Source organism: Hylaeus volcanicus, chromosome 4 (assembly GCF_026283585.1).
Source record: "Hylaeus volcanicus isolate JK05 chromosome 4, UHH_iyHylVolc1.0_haploid, whole genome shotgun sequence".
Lineage (NCBI taxonomy): Eukaryota > Metazoa > Arthropoda > Insecta > Hymenoptera > Colletidae > Hylaeus > Hylaeus volcanicus.
The window spans coordinates 6,396,336-6,416,163 of NC_071979.1; the positions used below are offsets into that span (position 1 = coordinate 6,396,336).

The 19,828-nt window shown below is 38.4% G+C and overlaps 1 protein-coding gene across 1 annotated transcript in view; it reads right to left on the reverse strand.

The window, feature by feature from the left end:
* The window catches only part of LOC128875020 (uncharacterized), a 225,830-nt gene that overhangs the window by 87,556 nt on the left and 118,446 nt on the right, over positions 1–19,828 (reverse strand). The window contains exon 4 of the mRNA XM_054120303.1: positions 842–885. Within this exon, the coding sequence (XP_053976278.1) occupies positions 842–885 (44 nt within the window). The remainder of the gene's footprint in view (positions 1–841; positions 886–19,828) is intronic.

Here is a 19,828-nt window from a genome sequence, read left to right on the forward strand (position 1 = left end):
GATGCCCAATATCCCCTTAATTTTACTATATAGAGTAATAATAAAAATTTAAAACCTCCTAAGATCAATTATTCATGTGCATAGGAATCAAAAAGTCCTTTACCATTTTTCAATCCGATGATTCGTTAGCGAGATGTAGGCGATTGAAGTTTATCATGTTTGGGACTGTCGACGCGGCCCGCTCGGAGCTCGGGTTTGTTTACTTCTGGGTGCGCGCGCGACTCCCGCACGTGACTATGCGCTCGCGCGCACGCAGTTACGCGACTTACAGGGTTCAGCGCTCGCGTCACGCAGTACAGGGTTCAGCGCTCGCGCTCTCCACGTGGTCCATGCGTTCGAGCACCTAGAAACTTTAACCGCGAATATCTCGACAACGAAGAGTCAGATCGAAAAATGGTAAAGGACTTTTTGATTCGTATTGGCACCAGGTATTCATCTCCAAGAAGTATCCTTCATTTTTATTAACAACTGCTTATATTTCCATAACGAAACCTCGGATTGACAAATGAAAAAGGACTTTTTACTATAGTAAATACATGTATACAGTATATACATAGTAAAAGTGCTTTTATATATCATTCTATTTATACAGTGAAGCTATATCATTTATATAAAATCGGAAAGATTCGGTTTCTTTTCTTCAGAAACCAAAGAGCAGGAGTTCTTTCGTTCTTTCTTTAAATTTTTGAATAATAAACTATTCTCCACCTACATAACGACCAGCACATCTCTATGAGTCACTAAGGAACTACCTATTAATTTTTTACCACTGAATTACATGAAACGAAATAACATCAATTTGAAATTCAACAGATAATACAAATCATCGCCGTGTACTCACCCGTTCCCCCGTCCGCCGGATTCGCCTCCAGGTCCGCTGCCGTTCTAACAAACAAAAAAACAAGTTTATTAAAAAACAAGCCTAGTAACAGTTCGAGGAAAAACCAAACGGAGAACGCGCGTACGCGCGAACGACGGCGCAGGCGTACGAAAAAAATATTGTATACAGTCTTTGGAAACGCGCGGCCACGGAAACGGAAGTGAACGCGTCAGAGCCGTTCAACGACCGACGATCGAGCGCGTTCCTCGATCGATTCGTTTCGACGTTTCGCGAGCAAATTGGGGGGAAGAAAAAAATGTCACTCCTCTTCCGTGGCCGCGCACGCACAATGCTTTGCCCCGTACACAAATCAGTCTCTTTTCGTCGACTTAAGGGTAAGAAAAGCTCCGGATGAAACGGAGAGTCGAGCACGGATCAGAGAGCTCGAGAGGAAGTAGCTCGCAGTCGTTCGTTGGTTAACTCCGACAGACGAACAGAAAACGAAGAAATCCCCGTTGTTTTCAGCCGCGCCGCCCCCTTTCTTTTCTTTTCTTCGCCCAACCGTTCCACAGCTGTTGACTCAGATTAAGACCTCCTCTCCCTCGGATCGTTTTCTTCCAAACGCTGTCGCCTCGTCCGTTTCTTCCGCCATTGTTTGCGGGCGCGTTTTTGTCTCAGGTGACAGTGGTCCCCCTTCACTTCGTCCCCCGGTCGCGCCAAATGCGAACCAGCGATTCCTGGTTAATCTCTTTCTCGGGTACATCTTTTTTACCTCTAGCTACCTCTCAAGAATGGCTTTTCAACCTCGTCATTAATCGAGACTTTTGGATATAGATCTGGGAAACATCGTGGTTGAAGATGGACATCCCCTTTCGAATATATTTTCTGCATTGTGGTTAGGTTACCACTTGCTATAATAATTTAAGAAACATATGCACAACATTTCAAGAGCACTAGAAGTTTTGGAAATTCGTTTTGGAATGTTGTACGATTTTTCTTTATAAATAAATGACATTACCTCAAAAGAGCACGGCATTAACCCTTTGGTCTATAACAACGCGTGAGACTCGTGGTATAGAATTTGAGTCGAATATGAAAGAGCCAGGCACGTCGTACAAAAGTGCCTAAGGAATTTTATACCTGACTATGGCACGGTTCTATAGTAAATCGTAGGCCGAAGGGTTAATTTTAATACCTAATACATTAAAAGCCTTCTGAAATTAAATTTTTTAGGTTCTCGATTGAAAACACGATTAATAGACTCCAATAGAAAAGCCAACGAATAAGTTTCACAGTTTTAAAAATCTAGAGAAAGACTTCCCTATTTAATATCTCGAGGTAATACCCTTGTACAATAACCTTGTGTCTTCCTCGAGACAAGAGATGATTGAGAGACTCTTGCCAGGACATTTATAACCACATTACACGACCTCAAGATAAACCAGCTGCTGGTAAATTTTCTCTCATGAGCACATTTTTTGCATCGCTCACTTCCTCGGAGGATTTATAGAGTTTCATTCCTATAGCTGGAGAAGAACGACCCCGTTTAATGGACTCAGCTAATCCAATGTTGCCTTCGAGAGAGGGGATGATCTCTATGATGATCAATGATCCACTCCAGCCAGACCACCCGAACGATCCATCTCTCTGACGTGTACATCTTTTTCATCTCTCGCTAATTTGTCTATCAGAGCGAGATCTGTGACGTGATCGTTAATAGAAAATTTGGAAGATTAGAGGACCACTGTAACTGTAGTGCATGCTTGTTTGGAGGACTCGGACATCCTTCTTTCTTCGAGGCGAAAGGATTCCTGTATACTTAATCGAAATCACTCGTCTTATCCTCTTTTCCTTACCGCGTCGTACAGTATCGCTCGTGATTCTTACTCGAGAAGCTTCATTAAGATCCAAGCGTTCCCCGTTTCGCGAGAACATTACATTACCCCGGGGTCCAGGAAAACGGACCTTCTCGTTTTCAACATCGCTCTACCCAGCTATCTCCCTCTCGACCTTCTTTCCGTTTCTCTTCTTCGCGTTTACACTCGCCTGCGCCTCTTCTCGTTCTCTCTCGTTCGCCCGGTGTCGCACGGAGAAATGGAAGATTGGAGATAGTGTGTAACAGCCCGTATAAATATAATATCACGTATAATACTCGTAAATTCTGTCACGATAGAGATACAATATAAACTTATGGATAGCGTAACAAGTATAAGTATTTAGAGTTAGAGCCGCAGGTATCTTCGTCCCTTTATCCGCCATTGACGGTTCTCCTATCTTCTCAACGGTGTCGCCGAACCCCCCTATCGTCGTTCGCTGCCCTAATTCTCGCCGTGCGGACAAGGGGGTCCTCCATTCGCCACGAGAAGCTTGGACAACACTGGAGCGTGACGAGTATTTGTATCAATGCGTTTGTTTCCATCCTCTGTTCGTTTGTTCGCCTCGGTTGTTTGTTCACGTTTAGCCACGAAGTGGGCGCCACCGAGGGCGTCTCCTCGATGATACCGAGGGGCTACGCGGACTTTGTTGTTTCCCTTTGACGATGTGTCCCCCGTAGGGGAAGCTAATTTCTCGCCGGAGCGCGCGGTTGGGACAGTCGTTGCGGTTGTAAAGTCGTGTAGCAAAAATAGGGAAGCGTTCGCGAACTTTCGCTCGTCCAAAGGACGAAAGGTTTCGCGATGCAATTTTTTGGAATGTATCCGGAGGAACGAAAATGGGCTCGAATGGAAGTAGATGGGGGAAGATAGAAGGCGCGTGTGTGTTACGTGGATCTTCGAGGATTTTATGTGACATGCGATGGGGTCGAAATGCATCTTCACTCCTTTGTCAATTGTATATTAGCAGGGGTAGCTGATAGAAAGCGAGGTGGAAATATGTCTGATTCAATTCATATTATCAAAGCACGATACGAATAATTTTTAGTTTTTATTTGTTACTTATACCGTAAGTCTCTTTTGTATTCTCCTTATTTTCTTAGCGAGAGTTTGTATAGAAAATCAGTCATATTTCCTTTTCCTATATTAATTACTGTTATTAAACGTTTATTAGGTTACGAGTTACCGATAGAATTTCAATATTCCCGAAACGGATTCAATAAGGACGAAATGTAGAGTAATTAAACGTTTGACACGGGTACCGAGTTGGTCATTTTGCAAAATTATCGTTTCATTACGGAAAATGTATTGGAAGAATAGAAATATGTTTCGCGCGATAGAATTGAATCGAAATTTATATTCGGTTGAAAGAACTACAAGCCCTTTTTATTCCACTTAATCGAACGTTATGAATATTGTGAAATTATTATCAGCGCGTTCTTGCGAGGCTGAAAGCGAAACAGGATTTAATTTGAAGTTACATTTTCGCGATAAATTGTGCAACGTGAATTAATTTTGTAAGCGACGATTTAATCGCGTCAGTCGAGCGTTTCCATGGGATGTCAGGAAATTAAATTGTTCGCGTTGCAAATAAATAGTGTCACAACTGTGCGGAAATTGCAAAGAGAAATTGCGTTTAATTGTAAAGATTTACATTGCGGAAAAGGAAAGGGATAACAACGTTCAATTAGTAGAGTGACAAGACACGTTATGACACGGCTGTAGTACTCTGACTATTTTAATTAATGCTGGCAACAGTGAGCAATGAGAAAAATGAAAAATTATAGTAACTATTGTATTATTAATACTACTATTAACATATATTAATGACTGTGCGAGTACTTGTTTACAAAATTGCTGGTATAAAGTGGCATTCTTCTCACCTGCCAATAATAAATAATACAGGTCGTCGTCAAGATACGTGGTGTTTATTGCAAAAAGTTCATATACCAATAAAAAATTATCAAGGGCTTATAGATTTCGATGAAAGAAAGGACATGATATTTGTACACGATGAACGTAAATGTGTTAGTTGTTGAAATCGAGATAGCTACGATCAGGAATGGAAGAAGAGATGCAAACTGCCTGAAGGATTACGAAGGGTTGGTAAATTCGCCACGTTGTCGACCCTCGACGCACGGAGACGCACTCGGGGGCTAATTAAGTACAACTGATTAGTTACCATACGTTATACATCTAAGTGGAGTAGCATCGCTTCGCGAGTATAATTCTGACAAGCGTTTACTTAACAACGAAAATACCGTGTACTTATGTATACACCGCTAACAAGTTGTCCGTTATCTATTATTAGGCCTTAACAACATACTTCCTTTAATTCTGCTTAAACGCTAATCGCTGGCTCGACCAGCACCCCTAATTTTACGCTACGATCGAGAAGCCTTAATGAAATCTGTGCACTTCGACCACGGTCATACACGGTTTGTCCCCAAAGTATCTTTATTTTTATATAAATGGTAATGGGCGACACCTATTTGTTGATACAGGGCGGTATTCTCTGCAATGGATCTTAATGTGCTCACTCTGATTTAGATACGATTAATTGAAGCGATACAGAAAAGATTGGTCCATTTCAGGACACAAGATATTAAATAGAATCAAATATCATTCGTGGAAGATTTGTATAACAGAAAAACAATAATGTCTTATATGACAGAAGTTTTCTGAAAATGTCTTTATATAAAAATTAAATATAAATATAGGACATACCATTACAATTACCAATCACAAATATAATAGTAAGTGTCTTACTAAGGAATATTAAATAATTGTTTTTTAAGAAAGTATACAAGTTGTCATAAACTAAGGCTACCTCAAAAATCGTTTCCCTTAAAACCACACAATTTAAAACTTTCTTAAAATGAGTCTATTGTCTTTTAATATGTCAAATATTAATTATAAAGGTCTTAATAATTTTTAATGTTTTGTAAGACTTTGCCTCCTGAAGAGAGTCAATGAATGAAATCAAATTTTCAACTAAAATCACGTCTGCTTTATTAATCAAAAGACTTGAATCAAGACCCTGAGCAGAATATGACCACCGTCTTGCTTTCAAGAGCCGTCACCATTTTATGACCAAAAGTCTGTTTCAGTTAAGTGCGAAAACTTTTGGGACAGACAGTGTATTCGCGATGGAGCGATCCGCCCAATTTCTCTTGATGATATGAACGCTTAAAAATGGAAAACGACACCGACGATATGAAAACTGTGCGATAAGACGGCCACTCGTCGAGACACCGCGACGCTCTCGCATTCGACGACGCACGCACGATACAAGGAACATCGATATTGACTAATTATTAATATCATCGTTCGGCGATATATTCGTAGACAGAACGCAGCCTTCGAAGGTATTCCTCGGCCCCTAACGAAGCTCGAAATTGGCCTAAAATCTCTTCACCGTACGGTTGCTCGGTGATTTACTCGCTTCGAACTACGGATTCGCGTGGACCGCCATCTTGTCAGTGGTCAAGGCGCACCACTAGCTTCTTTGTTCGACTCTGTAGCTCTCTAAGGAAATTTAACGATGCCTCGACGAGATTCACGTTCATGATAAAGCTTTGGGGATCGTTGTTTCGTCTGCGCTCCAAGAGTTTCGCTATCGCCGATTAAAATGGGATCCAATGATCGATTGGACAGGCAGCTGGGTGAAGATTTGTCGCACGATTTACGTTGTGTTTATAAAATTTGCAAATTGACGACAAGATGATATGTGGGTGGAAGGTCGATGTTCGATGATTGAGAAGATAATGACAGTTTAGGCGAAATTTCGCTGCTTGATTTGCATTTTTTAATAACAGTTTGCAAACTGACAGCAAGATGATATGTGAATAGAAGGTTTGTGGACGACGAAGGGAGAGATAATTATTGGTTGGTTGCTTGATTTGCGTTTCTAATAGTTTGCAAATTGGCAACGAGATGATATGTGAATAGAAGATTTGTCGACGATGGAGGGGGAATACTTCTTTTTTAAATATTTTCAAATCAGCAACAAGATGATATGTGAGTAGAGATCGATAAGAATGATGTCTTTGAACTTGAACACTTTTTATGGAAGGTGTGAGCGTTCGCCATTTTCGCAGTTCCTTGGATTAAAGATGTGTGTTTTAGATAATTTACTGTTTTAATATCAATTTTTAATTTTTCGCGATATTTTTTTAATTCTATAACCTTTCCTGATCCCGTCACCTTTCTTTTTTCTGAACGTTTAGGTGAGTTGGGGAAAGTTAACTTTTTACTTCCGTTTAGGGCAGAAGAAAGTAATTATAAGATGAAATTAAGCTGATAAGAGATTTAAAATGTAGTGATAAGAGGAGGCTGGAATATTCTTTTTAATTATATGGAAGTAATATTATATGAGTTATTTAATAATTGCTAGTAAAAAGTTAATTTTCTATTGAACCTTGATAAATTGAATCATGCGTCTCAAATATAACTGTTTCATTGATATGGAAGATTTTTTTTTGTAAGAAAAGATCTCATGAACACAGCAGTTTTATTTGTGACACCACAATATTAAATGCAATCTAAGGTCCCACATGAATTGGTACGATCTAGAACACTTCGTGGACAATTGGACATTAGTGTTCACCTCTTAGGAATACAGTAAACAGATATATTTATTCCAGATTTATTAGAATATTTTCAAAACAGATTCGATTATACGATCGAATATTTACTTCAGCTATTTGGTTTCTCGTTACAGGGTCTATGAGTGAGTTAACATTGTTAAAGGACAACATACATTTCAGCTTCCACAGTTCAAAGCAGAGTTAGCGAGCTAATTACTATGCTCAAAAACATTTCCAGGCCATTATGTAGTCGACAAACATGAAATTCCCGAGGCTACATGAAATTTTAATGAAAACTTTTCTTCATTTTCAATTTCCAGATGAATAATAAATTACATATACGAATAGACCACTCATGATTTCTAGCAATGGAAATCAGTTTGAACTCCACTCACAGGATACTCTTAATACTTTCTATTCTTCTCGGTATCACGAAACCGTAATTAATGTTAGCTTTAAGTCCAATGCAGTACGCGACCGAAAGTTTTCCGACGTTTCAGCGATGCTTTGCGTGCGTCTGAATTTATTGCCGTTAATTTTCCCGTCAACAATTTCGCGAAACAAAACAGAACGTTGAATATCATTCGAAACCATAAACACGGGAACCACTCGGCCCGCGATAATGAAATTTGCACGCGCATCCTCGCTCCAGGCCACCGGATGAAACTCTGCACGGTCCGAAACAAAAGCGTTGACTTTATTCACGGCGTTAAATTGTATTGTTAATTTCACACACATTTTCCTCGGGGCGAATTCAATTGGCTTGGCGTGGTAATTAGGTTTCCACTTCGCAAGTACGCGTTCAAGAAATTCTAATCGAGCCACTTACCCGAGTCCCCTAGATTCCGAGGGAGTACGTATGCTTTTCGTTCGTTAGTTACAGACGAGGTAGTGTTTCGACTCATATTTATTGGGAAAAGGCTCAGCGATTTATCAAAAATGATCTCATAAAGATATAAGAATTTAAAGCCTTGTTAAAATATGCTTGATTCTTGCTATTACTCAATTTCACATACTTTTAATTAAAAATTTTTTTAAATCGCTACATATTCTCAGTAACTGAATGTAACTCCTTACATTTCTTTAATCTCATTTCGATCAATAGATTTGTAACTCGCTCCAGTTGATCGACTAATGAAAATTAATTTTTACAGATTTTATTAAATCTACTTGAGAGTTTTACTAACGAATTAATGAAGTCTACCCGATGAAAATGAGCTCAAGCGCGATCTTCATCGGACTGTTTTTAATTATACGTCACTAGAGTCACTTAAAAGAAGCTTCCAATTATGTATAATTAAAGATTGCCAGAAAGAGGTCATGTTTGGACTCTCATTATTATCTTGAAGATTTGATTAACTGATTGGCAATACTTCCATGAAGATTTAATGCTCGTGATACAAAGTTACATGGTCATTACTAATTAACTCTTGCTATTTAATCTATCTTACTCGTTCCCAACCTAAAAATTATCAATAAATAACGATATATTTTTTCAAAACATTTTCAATCATACGTAATTAAAACTCTATTTGTGACTTAAATAACATGTATTTAAAAATAATTTGAACGAGTTGGCTCACTTTCACCAGAAAAGCCTCACGAATATATTACTAATACTTTCATAAGAATATATATAACAACAAAATATATAAAATTTAATATTGTCGCTAGCGGTATCTCATTCACCCCGAAATAAAAATAATCTCATTCTGAACGAAAGCTAAAAACAATCTCTCCCTACAGCAAAATCGCTAGCCTGCGTAGTCGAAGAACAGTTGATCCGATTCGCAATCAGTTAGTAAAGGAATGCAATTCCCCAGAAAGAACGCGATTGAGATTCGCGCGAATCTTCTTGTTACGTTCGCCCCGAGCTCGAGAGGTTGGAGAACGTATTCGCGACGATGATTAATCGTCAGCTACATGGGTGACGGAGAAACGCAGAAAACTCGCGAGGATACATCCGTCGGCTGTTTACGTATGCAAAGGATGCGCGCTGGATAACCCGGCACAAAAGCTAGTTTTCGAGAGCTTCCCTGTTGGCGCAGCGGTTCCCAAGCATTCTGGAGCGTCGCCCTTTCCATGGTCTCTAAAATGTCGTCGCCGTCAACCTCCCCTCACTCACGTCCGTTTCCGCGACAAAGGGGACGGAATGCCTTTCCCGAGGAAAAATTGAAAGAACGCGGTTCTAAAGACGAAATTACTTAGCTCCCAGCGCGAAGACAACGCCGCGCCGGAATCCACAGACAGCTTTCGGTTAAAAGGAGACGGTGACTGGTAATTTGTCAATGAAGAAAACCTCTGTTGTGGAAACGCAGGAGCGAGCAGGTCGTGCTCCAATGGCGACGTGACCCTCGCTCTTTGGGAGGCATTCTGGAATTTGACCCATATTTCTACCCGTTTGTACTCGGAACGACAATCGACACCGAGAACTCGGTCTTTCCGGTCGTTCCTCGCGTCCAGAGTACATTCACCGGGTTAGAAATTATGCAAATTGTTTGTATTTCGAATTGCGAAGCTGCCCTTTGACTTGGTGAAATCTTTCGTGCAAGGTAAACATCCTAATTGACACAGTTTTTTTTTTATAAAATTCTGTTCAAAATTTAACAAAAAAATTAGTAGCACTATTTCTTGCCTAGATTGTAGTCTGAGAAGATGGAGTATTTTATGAAGTACAAACAATATCTTTTTATAAAAATATTAACCTACTTTATACTTACATTATTAATGAACAAGTTATTAATGTTCGAGTAATCCATTACAAGCTTCGGACAGTGTAATGTTTATAATAATTATTGCAATGTCTCTAATAATAAAAAAAAAAACATAAAAAATGTAATATCTCTATCAATCTGTTAATAAGCGTACTAATTGGATAAATTGAAAGTGTCGACGACTTCCGAGTCAAAATTATGTAACAACTCTTTTCACGATCAACAACAGGACACAAACACGACAGAAACAGACTTCTACGTACCAACGAGAGAACATAAAATGTTCCACCGAGGAGTAAAAATTTTATATCTCATAACTGCACTTCACTTCCCAATTTCCACCGCAGAACGAACAAATTCGTGTTGTTTTTTTTATGATCAAGAACAGCGGAATTCATTTTCTTCTACAGCAAGAATAGAATAAGGTTGGATCGCAATGAACTTCGTTCGGTTTTACATTTCCTTTTCTTATATTTCATACGTATATATACCATATTCGTATTCGTATTCGTATTTGAACGACGATGGTGAATATTGTAAAAAAGAAAATCCTCTTTGAAACAAATAATTTAAGAATGCATAAGGTTCAAATGCTTTTCCAATCTTCCTTCAAATTTTATGAAGTATTTCACTTTATGTCTGTTACCTTGGGAACCGCCGACGGAGTCTGTAACCAGAAGTGTGTCAATTTTGTTACGATCCAATTCTGGCTCTGCGCGCGACTGTTTCGAGCTTTTGTCAGTCACGAATTTCAATTGGAGCACTCGAAATGTGCGTCTACGTTCCTTTTTCTATTGTAGTCAAATTTCGAATGACATCGAGCACGACAGTGGACAGTTTTTAATTCATTGTAAAATCTTTGTACGTTAAAAAATGATATCGGTATGGTTAATATATGTACGCTTGACAAGTGGTTATACCATTGGGAAAACCTCGCTTTTCAATGAAAGGAGGAGCTTAATAATCGTCGAATATTCGACATTCCATTTAGATATTAATTGACTCATTACAGAAACTCTAAGCGTTAATTCAATATAGTAATTCAACACGTCCACGAAAGGTATTTGAATTAATTATTCCATACTGATACTACAAGCTTTCAGTTGTTGAAATTACTTCAAATTATCATAGGGAAATTCATAAGCGTACAAAGTAAAGGATGATTTGCAGTCTCAATCAACTATTTAACTGTTATTTATTTGACTATTCAACCTAGAAATATCTTAAGAACCTAGGTACCAATTAGCAAAGGTAGCAATTACATTCGAAAGAATTCTTTCTATAAATTGATTTAGTAAATTAAATTAAAAACTAATGAATTCTGAACTAAACTAGACTCTAAAGCAAAGTAAATAATAGCTTCTCGTAAACACGACGATTTTTCTTTTTCAGGGCTATGTCTCCATGGTCGTTGGAACGCGTTGCCGAGGAAACCGCTTGGAATAATTCACGAGCAATAATCGCAGAATCGGCAGTTCATTTGCATCCGCCGGCTGTAACATTAATTAATGGGGGGGAACTGCGGACGTTCGCAATGATGGTGCAATAATGCATCGTGGAAACGTCAATAAAAGAACTGCCCTTTCATTGTAAAACGGGCCACCTCCGAGATTTCGCATTTTATTTAAGGGAGGACTGCGAAAACTGCGAACGCTCGAGGACCTGCAGTCGATATGCATACGAGTAACCGATACGACTGTGTTTGGCGCGCTAATGCAATTATAGTCAGCCAGAAGGAAGAATAGCCTCGAGCAACTACCCACCATTCACTTCCTTCTTTTTTTTTTTTTTTTTTTTTTTAAATAATTCTACCTCTGATTTCTTGTTTGGAGGCTGGAATATATTATTCAACTAATTCATACTACGGACTAAAAGCCTAAAAGATGCATGTGAATCTACTAATGATCTACCAATGACTGAAGTGAAAGATAGAACGGCAGTGGAAGATCGATTCATGAAAATGAAAGAGTCGAAGAACGTGAGAATTTGAAATCGAATGAGACTACAGGAAACGAGAGACCAGTGATAATTACGAAAGTAAAAAACGCGAAAGTAATTAGAAACAAGAGCAGAGGAAAAGGAGAAAAAGATTACTGTTTCAAAGAATCGGAATGTGATAGAGATGGTGGATAAAAGTGATCCAAGGAAACACGTGGAGCGCAGGTAACCGATAACATCAGCGCATGTCTGTGCGACGATACGAAAGGCGTGATGCACGCCTGCGATTCGCTTTTTCTTCCATGCACGATGATATGTCGAGCAGTATACGTGTAACGACAGTGACATTGCGCGCAGTTAATCGTGCTAGCAGCCTGTAAACAGATCCCTGCGATGGGACTAATACCATGTCGATACTATTAATACCGGATAATAAAGTATCATCCAGTATCCAACATGTTTTGGTTTCTATACGGAAGTATCGCTACGTATCATCTACGTTCCAATACTTTTATGATACATTCACGCCGATAACAATTGTGTATAAACTGAGTAAGCATTGGGCGCTATTGTGAATTTACCAAAAATTGGGAAGAAAGTCTAGTCGGTACGAAGTGGACAGTTGTAAAGAGATAGAGAAGAGTTAAATAAAAGTGAATAAGTCATTTAAATTACAGTTAAATAAATCGCTATTTATTTTATATTTTTGTGGGTTACAAAGTATCTGAATTGAATTTCAATGTAAAACTTGTTAATTATAAATACGAAAATCGACCAAATGATCGAATTACACATTTGACCTGTTTTCGATAATAATACCAGAGCAACTTCCTAATTATACACTTTATCCTCTTAGGTGCAACATCAAAGTTCACTAAGCCCCATTTAAACAGAACCACGTTTCCTTTTTTGAACAAAAGATAATTATAATTTCTCTAGCACTTCTCTAATTCTCAGTTTTATTCCACTTTAGCCAACAACTTTAATAGCTTCGAGCAATTACTTCCACCGATTAGATTCTATAATTAAAGTTGTACCATGCTTCCTTCCACTACCCATTCCATACCAATTAAATTTCGTTTCTCATTTCTGGAGATGTTTACAATAATTGCTAATTCTTACTCGATAATTATACACTACTTGCATCGGTGAGCTTCAACTTCAAAAGCATGGATACAGGGAGTTGATAGTGAAAGTTACTTGGTACTTGTTACTCAGGCACTTGCACCTGAGATTCCGATACCTCTCGATACTTCCCATTAACTTATTTGGTATCAAATTTCTTGAAAATCATGAATATGCATCGCATTAGTCCCGTCACTGGCTGGCGTTCGCCTGGTTCCACAGTTTGCTGCGGTTTATGCTGAGAACGTTCGCGCGATCGAGGTTAACGCGCGCGCCGATTAAAATGCGGCTTAACCGCTTGTTGAATTTACACTCCATGCCGATAAGCCGTTTTATGCAGCTAACAAGATAGCAGTGTATCCCTTGCCCACCCACGACCGTCCGTTTACCCTCCATTGCATCAATTTCGTTACGTTCTTCGAAATAGAAACTGTTCCTCGGTTACTTATATATAAATTACATCTGTATAGTCTCATAAATTATGTTTATATGTGATAATAAATTAATAGTACGGTTAATCAGGAGTAATAATAAATCATGTCCTCGGTGATATAATAAATTATTCTTGTAAAGTCAAAGGTGGTGTATGTGAATAATTGAATTCTGTACAAGTAAACTCGATTTTCACATATTTCTGTTGATACTTTAATCAATCGTTAACTCTTCTTTGGCATGCAACTGCAAATTGCGGCACTGCGATAAGAATTGTTTAATTTTTAGTAGAACCAAAAGTACAAAGAGGTAAATTTAAAATAAACGAAAATAGAATTTTTGCTCTTAAACAAACTGCAAATTTTATGCATTTATGATTCAAGAAGATATAACAAACATATGCTAAACATAACCAAAAGGTGTATTCACTTACGGAAAACAGAATACCAATATTATCATATTAATTAAGAATATATTCTAGATACCATGTACAACTTATGTATGTCTTCCATATCAGTGTACGCCACAAATACATACAATTCGCAGTCTAATAATAAGTAACCGAATTTTGAGAACTACTAGATATCCCTGTACGTGTAAACAACAGTCTGTTAAATTTTCTCGCGTTCACTAACCGGACCGGTTTTATTACGTTCCTAATTGGGCGCAACGTGCAACAGAGGATTAACGTTTGACGATGCGTCGTGCAACGACGCCGAACGCCGCTCGAATTTCAGTCGTACACAATATTTCTATAAATATGGGGCCAGTGTCGAGCGATACACAACCCAGCAAGGGCTGAACTCGCCCCGAAATGGTCGCATTTTCGCCCTCGGTTTACACGATTTTCGTGCACGTCGAGGGTAACGACGCGTTAACCATTTTACGTCCTCGATAATAATGGAGCCCAATCCACCGCGGTGATTTATGATTGTATACTATGTTTGGTTAATTAGTTTCCCGTGTACGTTCGAAGAATTTTGAGTGGTACGCTTTTATTTGCCTCTGCGACGATGGCTGCCTTTCCTCGCCTCTACAGGCCTAAAGTACCATCGACGGGGTAATTATCCTCTTCGATAAAATTAGGGATATTTTGTGCTAGCTGAATCTTTCCAATGAAACAACGGAACTCGTTTATTCGTTGACAATCGTGAAACGTAATTTTTCTTTGCGAGCAAATTTATTTGACGCAGGAATGAAACTATTTATTTTCTTTTTAGAACAAAATTAAACGCCGAATTATCATATTTGCAAAGGGAACGAATGGCCCGCGAATATCAACGAATAAAAATAATAACGGTTGTTCGATGATACCCCGTCGTTTCATCGAATCTTTTTATTTTTGTTCGTAGATTCCTTGACAGATTTAGTAAAATATTGTATACCACTAGAATTTGGTATCGTTTCTCACCTTCTTTCGTGTCTCCCTATAATTTGCTATTGATCCTTACTCCTATAAAGCTTAACCCTATCCACTACGGGATAGTTTTAGAATTCGATGAATTTTAGCGTTACAAGCTAGAAAGAAGTTCGTTTAGAAAAGAGTCGCTGAAAAAGTGGGGGCTGTTAGCAGTTGGTGTAAGGTGTAAAAGTGTTCTCTGAAACTTGTGCCGTGTTAGCGACTTCCTCGAAGCGTCGTTACGCCACCCGCGGGAAAATCATAGCTTTCTTTTTGCGATCGTGAGACGCCGTCAATTACCTCGATTTTTCCATCAAAGTACGTTCAGAATATAATTATCGGGCAATTTTCTCGAGTAATGCGAAAACTTCTCCTTTTTTGAAAATGGTGAAATTGGATTTCATTGGTTAATCATTGATATATTCTCTTTCATCTTATAGAATACTTTTCTTACTTGCCCAATTATTTCTCAACCCACCTTGTATAAAGATTCTTTAATTTCTATGTGGAAAAATTAGCCAGACACCTTCTAATCACATTCTTGTTGCACAATTTCTTTTTGTTTCTTAAATATAATAATTTTTAGCATTATCGATCCTTAAAAAGTACTAAGTAAGAAAGATCGATTTAGTTTTGATATAAATTAATTTTCTATACTTTGTTACTCGTGCAATCTTTTAAACGACGAGCAAATTATTGCACGTCGACCCTGTTGCACGATTTCTTGTGTAAACGGGTATATATATTAGCAAATGCTCACATTGTAAGCCCGATTTCAGCTCAAAAAGCATCACAATAAATCTTGGACGTCAAAAATGTTTCGAAGCTCGTCATAGAAAAGTCATCGTCGAAAAGCGTACGACAAATTGTACAAGAAGCTCCCACGTATCTCTCGATAGAAAATACACTCGTTCACGATCGAAAACTCGTGTACACGAACATTAGGAACGTATTCCTCAAATAGTTCTTACAAATTTCAAAGAGGTCGTTACAAATGTATACGTAGAAAAATTCCTGATTCAGGATTTCCGATTATACAAAAGATTTTCGTGGTAAAAAATGCGTAGTAAAACTGCCCCTTTTCGCATAGTTGCACATTTTGATTTGCAGATATTATTGATAAGAAGTACGGGCACACTAATATTGTTTATTGTTTACAGGCCATTTTCAGAATTAAGTATAAATTTTCCAAATATTCTAGATTTATTTTTGATGCACATCAGTTATAAATCATTTTATGAATATACATTCCATTCTTGAAAAAGGATATTTTTTACGATTCAATATGAATGTATATTCTTTTCAATTAAGAAGATCAATCTTCATCATAAATCATTTTATGAATATACATTCATTGTTGGGGAAAAATATTGTTCGCAATTCAATCAGTACATATTTCTCCTTCCATCTGAAATTCATCAACACATGGTTGAACGTGTTAATACACTGTACGGAATTATTATTTAGTCAATATATGCTTATGCACTTCCTGTAAGACTCAATAACAACGTTTAGTAAATCTACAGATTGTCTGAAACTGACGTGCATCAAAATTTTCGAATGTTCTCGTCGACTTTCGCGTATCACCGATTCCCCAAAAAATTGACCATCGGCTGCGCGAAATTGTCCACTCGATTCTCGCCACCGGCAGAGTAATGGGCCTCTGGGGGTGGTTGATACTTCCGACTACGCGATGTAGGTCGCAGCGTGCAATAATTTTCCTCGGCGCAGATTGCACGGAAACACGTGGCTCCGGTGTGGCCGGTGATAAATGCTCGAAGTTAAATGCACTCCTTAGATAGGCTCGAACCACCACCGAATATTAAAGAGGATTAAGGGATTACTTCGAAAATAAGCGACTACCAGTTGGCTCCGTGAACCATTTGCACTGGCAACCCCTTGTCGCGCTCGGTTAAAATGAAATTTAAGTAACGCTTGTTGGTGCACACTTTCCGTCGAGTGCACGTTAATACCTAGCTTGAATTAAATACGAAAATTAAATAAACGTTTATTTTGGGTTAAAGTTGATAAAGTAGGTGGAAAATTATATTGTTGGAGTTTGCGGAACATCCATGAACGAAATTTGGTTTGGCCGCAATTTCAAGAGCAGTAATTATTCATATATTTTATTTCGTGTTATTTTTGTTTCTTTATTGGATTAGGTATAACGAAATAAATAGAATAGTAAGCTACAGATAGACTGACATTATGCAAATATAATCTCGGTTGTTATATATTGTATTATAAAATATATATTCAGTAAATATACAAATGTATGTATTGTACAATACACGGATAGTCTGAGATAGAAATACACATACACGTGTTGAACATCGATTAAAGTTTAGCTCATGAACGTTCTGCAAATTGTAATAATGTAATTTTCCGTAATTATACAGGGAACCGTTGTTTTACGCGTGGGAACGCGACTTGAGGCAAAATTTCCGCGGAGATTGTTCGAGATAACTAAAATTTATAGTCGAATATCGAGTTACCAGTGCACGAGTGCAATGGAACGCGTGAAATATTTATCGACTACGTTGCAACAGCTGCCGCAAAACGTTTCCGAGTTATGCAGAAATTCAACGCACTTGAAATTTAAGCTGAACCACAGACCAAGGGGAGAGATCTGCGCGAAAGTGCACGAATTTCTTCTTTGAGAATGTCGTGACGATAAAGCAGTTCGTGACACAATGATAAAATTCTGACGAATAAATATAATCAGAATAACACGATGAACATACATAACAGAATGGAAAAATATAAAAAGAACTGTACGAAAGCAACAACTTACATATTAATGCTTTCTGATAACACTTGCCCATTTCTCGAGCCAAAACCTTTGTTTAAATAAATTAATAGTATTAAGAAATAAAGATTGTAAAAGAATTTCAAGGCGCGTTATCATTTTACCACAGATGGTATCATAAAAGGAAGATTCTCAGATTTTGTGCTAGACGGTTGAACCAACGGATTCTTCTTTTATACTTCTTTCACTTCAAAGCGACATTTATGACACCTCAGAATCCCTCTTTTAACGCCAACCAATTACTCCAGGTGCGAAGAATAATCATCTCGGGATAAGATTGCAATTGTAAAACGTCGTTCGAGAAGTGCAATCCAACTGTTACAGTGCAACGAACGAACTCGCCAAGTTTTAATTGGCAAGTTTTCCGCGATATTCCTTTAACCGCGTTTGTTTAAGTTTTTCTTCCGACTCCGTCGCGGTACGGCCACGTGTATTTGTTATAGTCTTAATTGAAAAATCCCCGTTGAAGCCGTTGAATCTCGTTCTTTTCCCAAAGTCGCAAGCCGCTACTAATTATTCATTGTTCTTTTAGCGGTTCCTGCTCGGGCCTCGAGCGGTTTAAAAAATGTTCATGGCTTAAGTGTCTCGCGATCCCATTTTCTTTTTCCTCGTTCGTAGCAGAGTTAGTCAATGATTACATCGTGCAATCACGAATCAATAATTTCTAATTCTCCAGAATGGTGTCTGACTATTCGTTGATTATCAATTATTACTACACGGTCGGTCATAGTTACGAATTTCAATTTTCCCAACGCGCTCGTAGCGAAACAGAGGTGTAGATGAAATTTCGTTGCAATTGGAGGCATCATTTTCACGCAGCTGATACGTAACGATCGCAATAAACACCTACGTACTCCATTCCCCAAAAAGCAACTGGACACAACCATAGCGTCGATGGTCGACGTTGCTAGTGCAAGCAACTTCGACCTTTCTCACTCTCTTTTCACGATTGACCCTTGATTAGTGATGGGAGAAACTCTCGTCTTGATACAAAATTACGACCAACTAATAAGAGACAAATAACTTTCGATTCGTTTCTCGTACAGACAAAATCTGAATTACGTAGTCAAATTATGTTATTATGAGTATACGTTAGAAATAAATCGTTAGGGAATGGTTTCATTTATTTATTGTTTGAATAATTTGAGTAATGAATATATTTGAATAATTTTTAAGAATGGAATGAAATATTTTACAAGGGAAGTCATTCAATGTTTTTATATTTCTGTTCGGAACCATTTTCAAAACAGTGAATGAAAATAATCCTTTCTTAGCCTATAAATATGAAACCAATTTGTTAACGTTTATCAATTGAACGAATAATATTTACATTTATATTCTAAAGATGGTTCCAATGAATCAACTGAGTACAAGTAAATCATACAATCAGAATTAAAATAAAAATGTCGAAACGTTTACTTGTTATCTATCATTTCCACAAAAGTTTCGCCCATCCCTGGTTGGCTGAGACGTCAGCCCCACCCCCGAAAACACTTTGCCAACGCGTTTTCCCAAATTTATCACACGGAAGCTTCTTACCCTACGTGTTATACTCTGTCCCCTCGAAAAACACAGCTAAACGATTTCGTTATATTATTAATTGACACAAAACTACCGCGTAGGCTATAGTATCGTTACAATACGTGTTAGAGATATACCTCTGTGTATGCGTGAACGAGAGCGTGTGCGACGTGTGTGCGCGCGGGCGCGAGTTTGTCGTTTCAGGCGAGAAGATCAGCATCGAAAACCGACAAACGGTGTTGTTGCTTGCCGTGGCATCGGTGTCTGCCCTACAGGCGAGGCTACACGTTCGAGACTTGGCATTCTGATCTCTCGGTAAAGAGGCAAACCCTCGAGCAGCATCGAGTACGCGTGCAGCTGAAGCAGCGTTTCCATCGCCGCCGGTTGTAAACTCTTGGCACCGGTGCTCTTACATGGTTCATCGTTTCCTCCATCGTACATGTCCCGTGAACTTTCGCTCGTATTTACATATTGTTTATGCAAACCTTTCAGGCTGATAGATCTCACCAAAACAAAGAAGTAAAAGTCTCAATGAACGAGTGGAAATTAAAATGTGCTGTTATAGAGACATCGATTTGTGTTTTTTTGGGAATAAGTACTGCTCAACAGG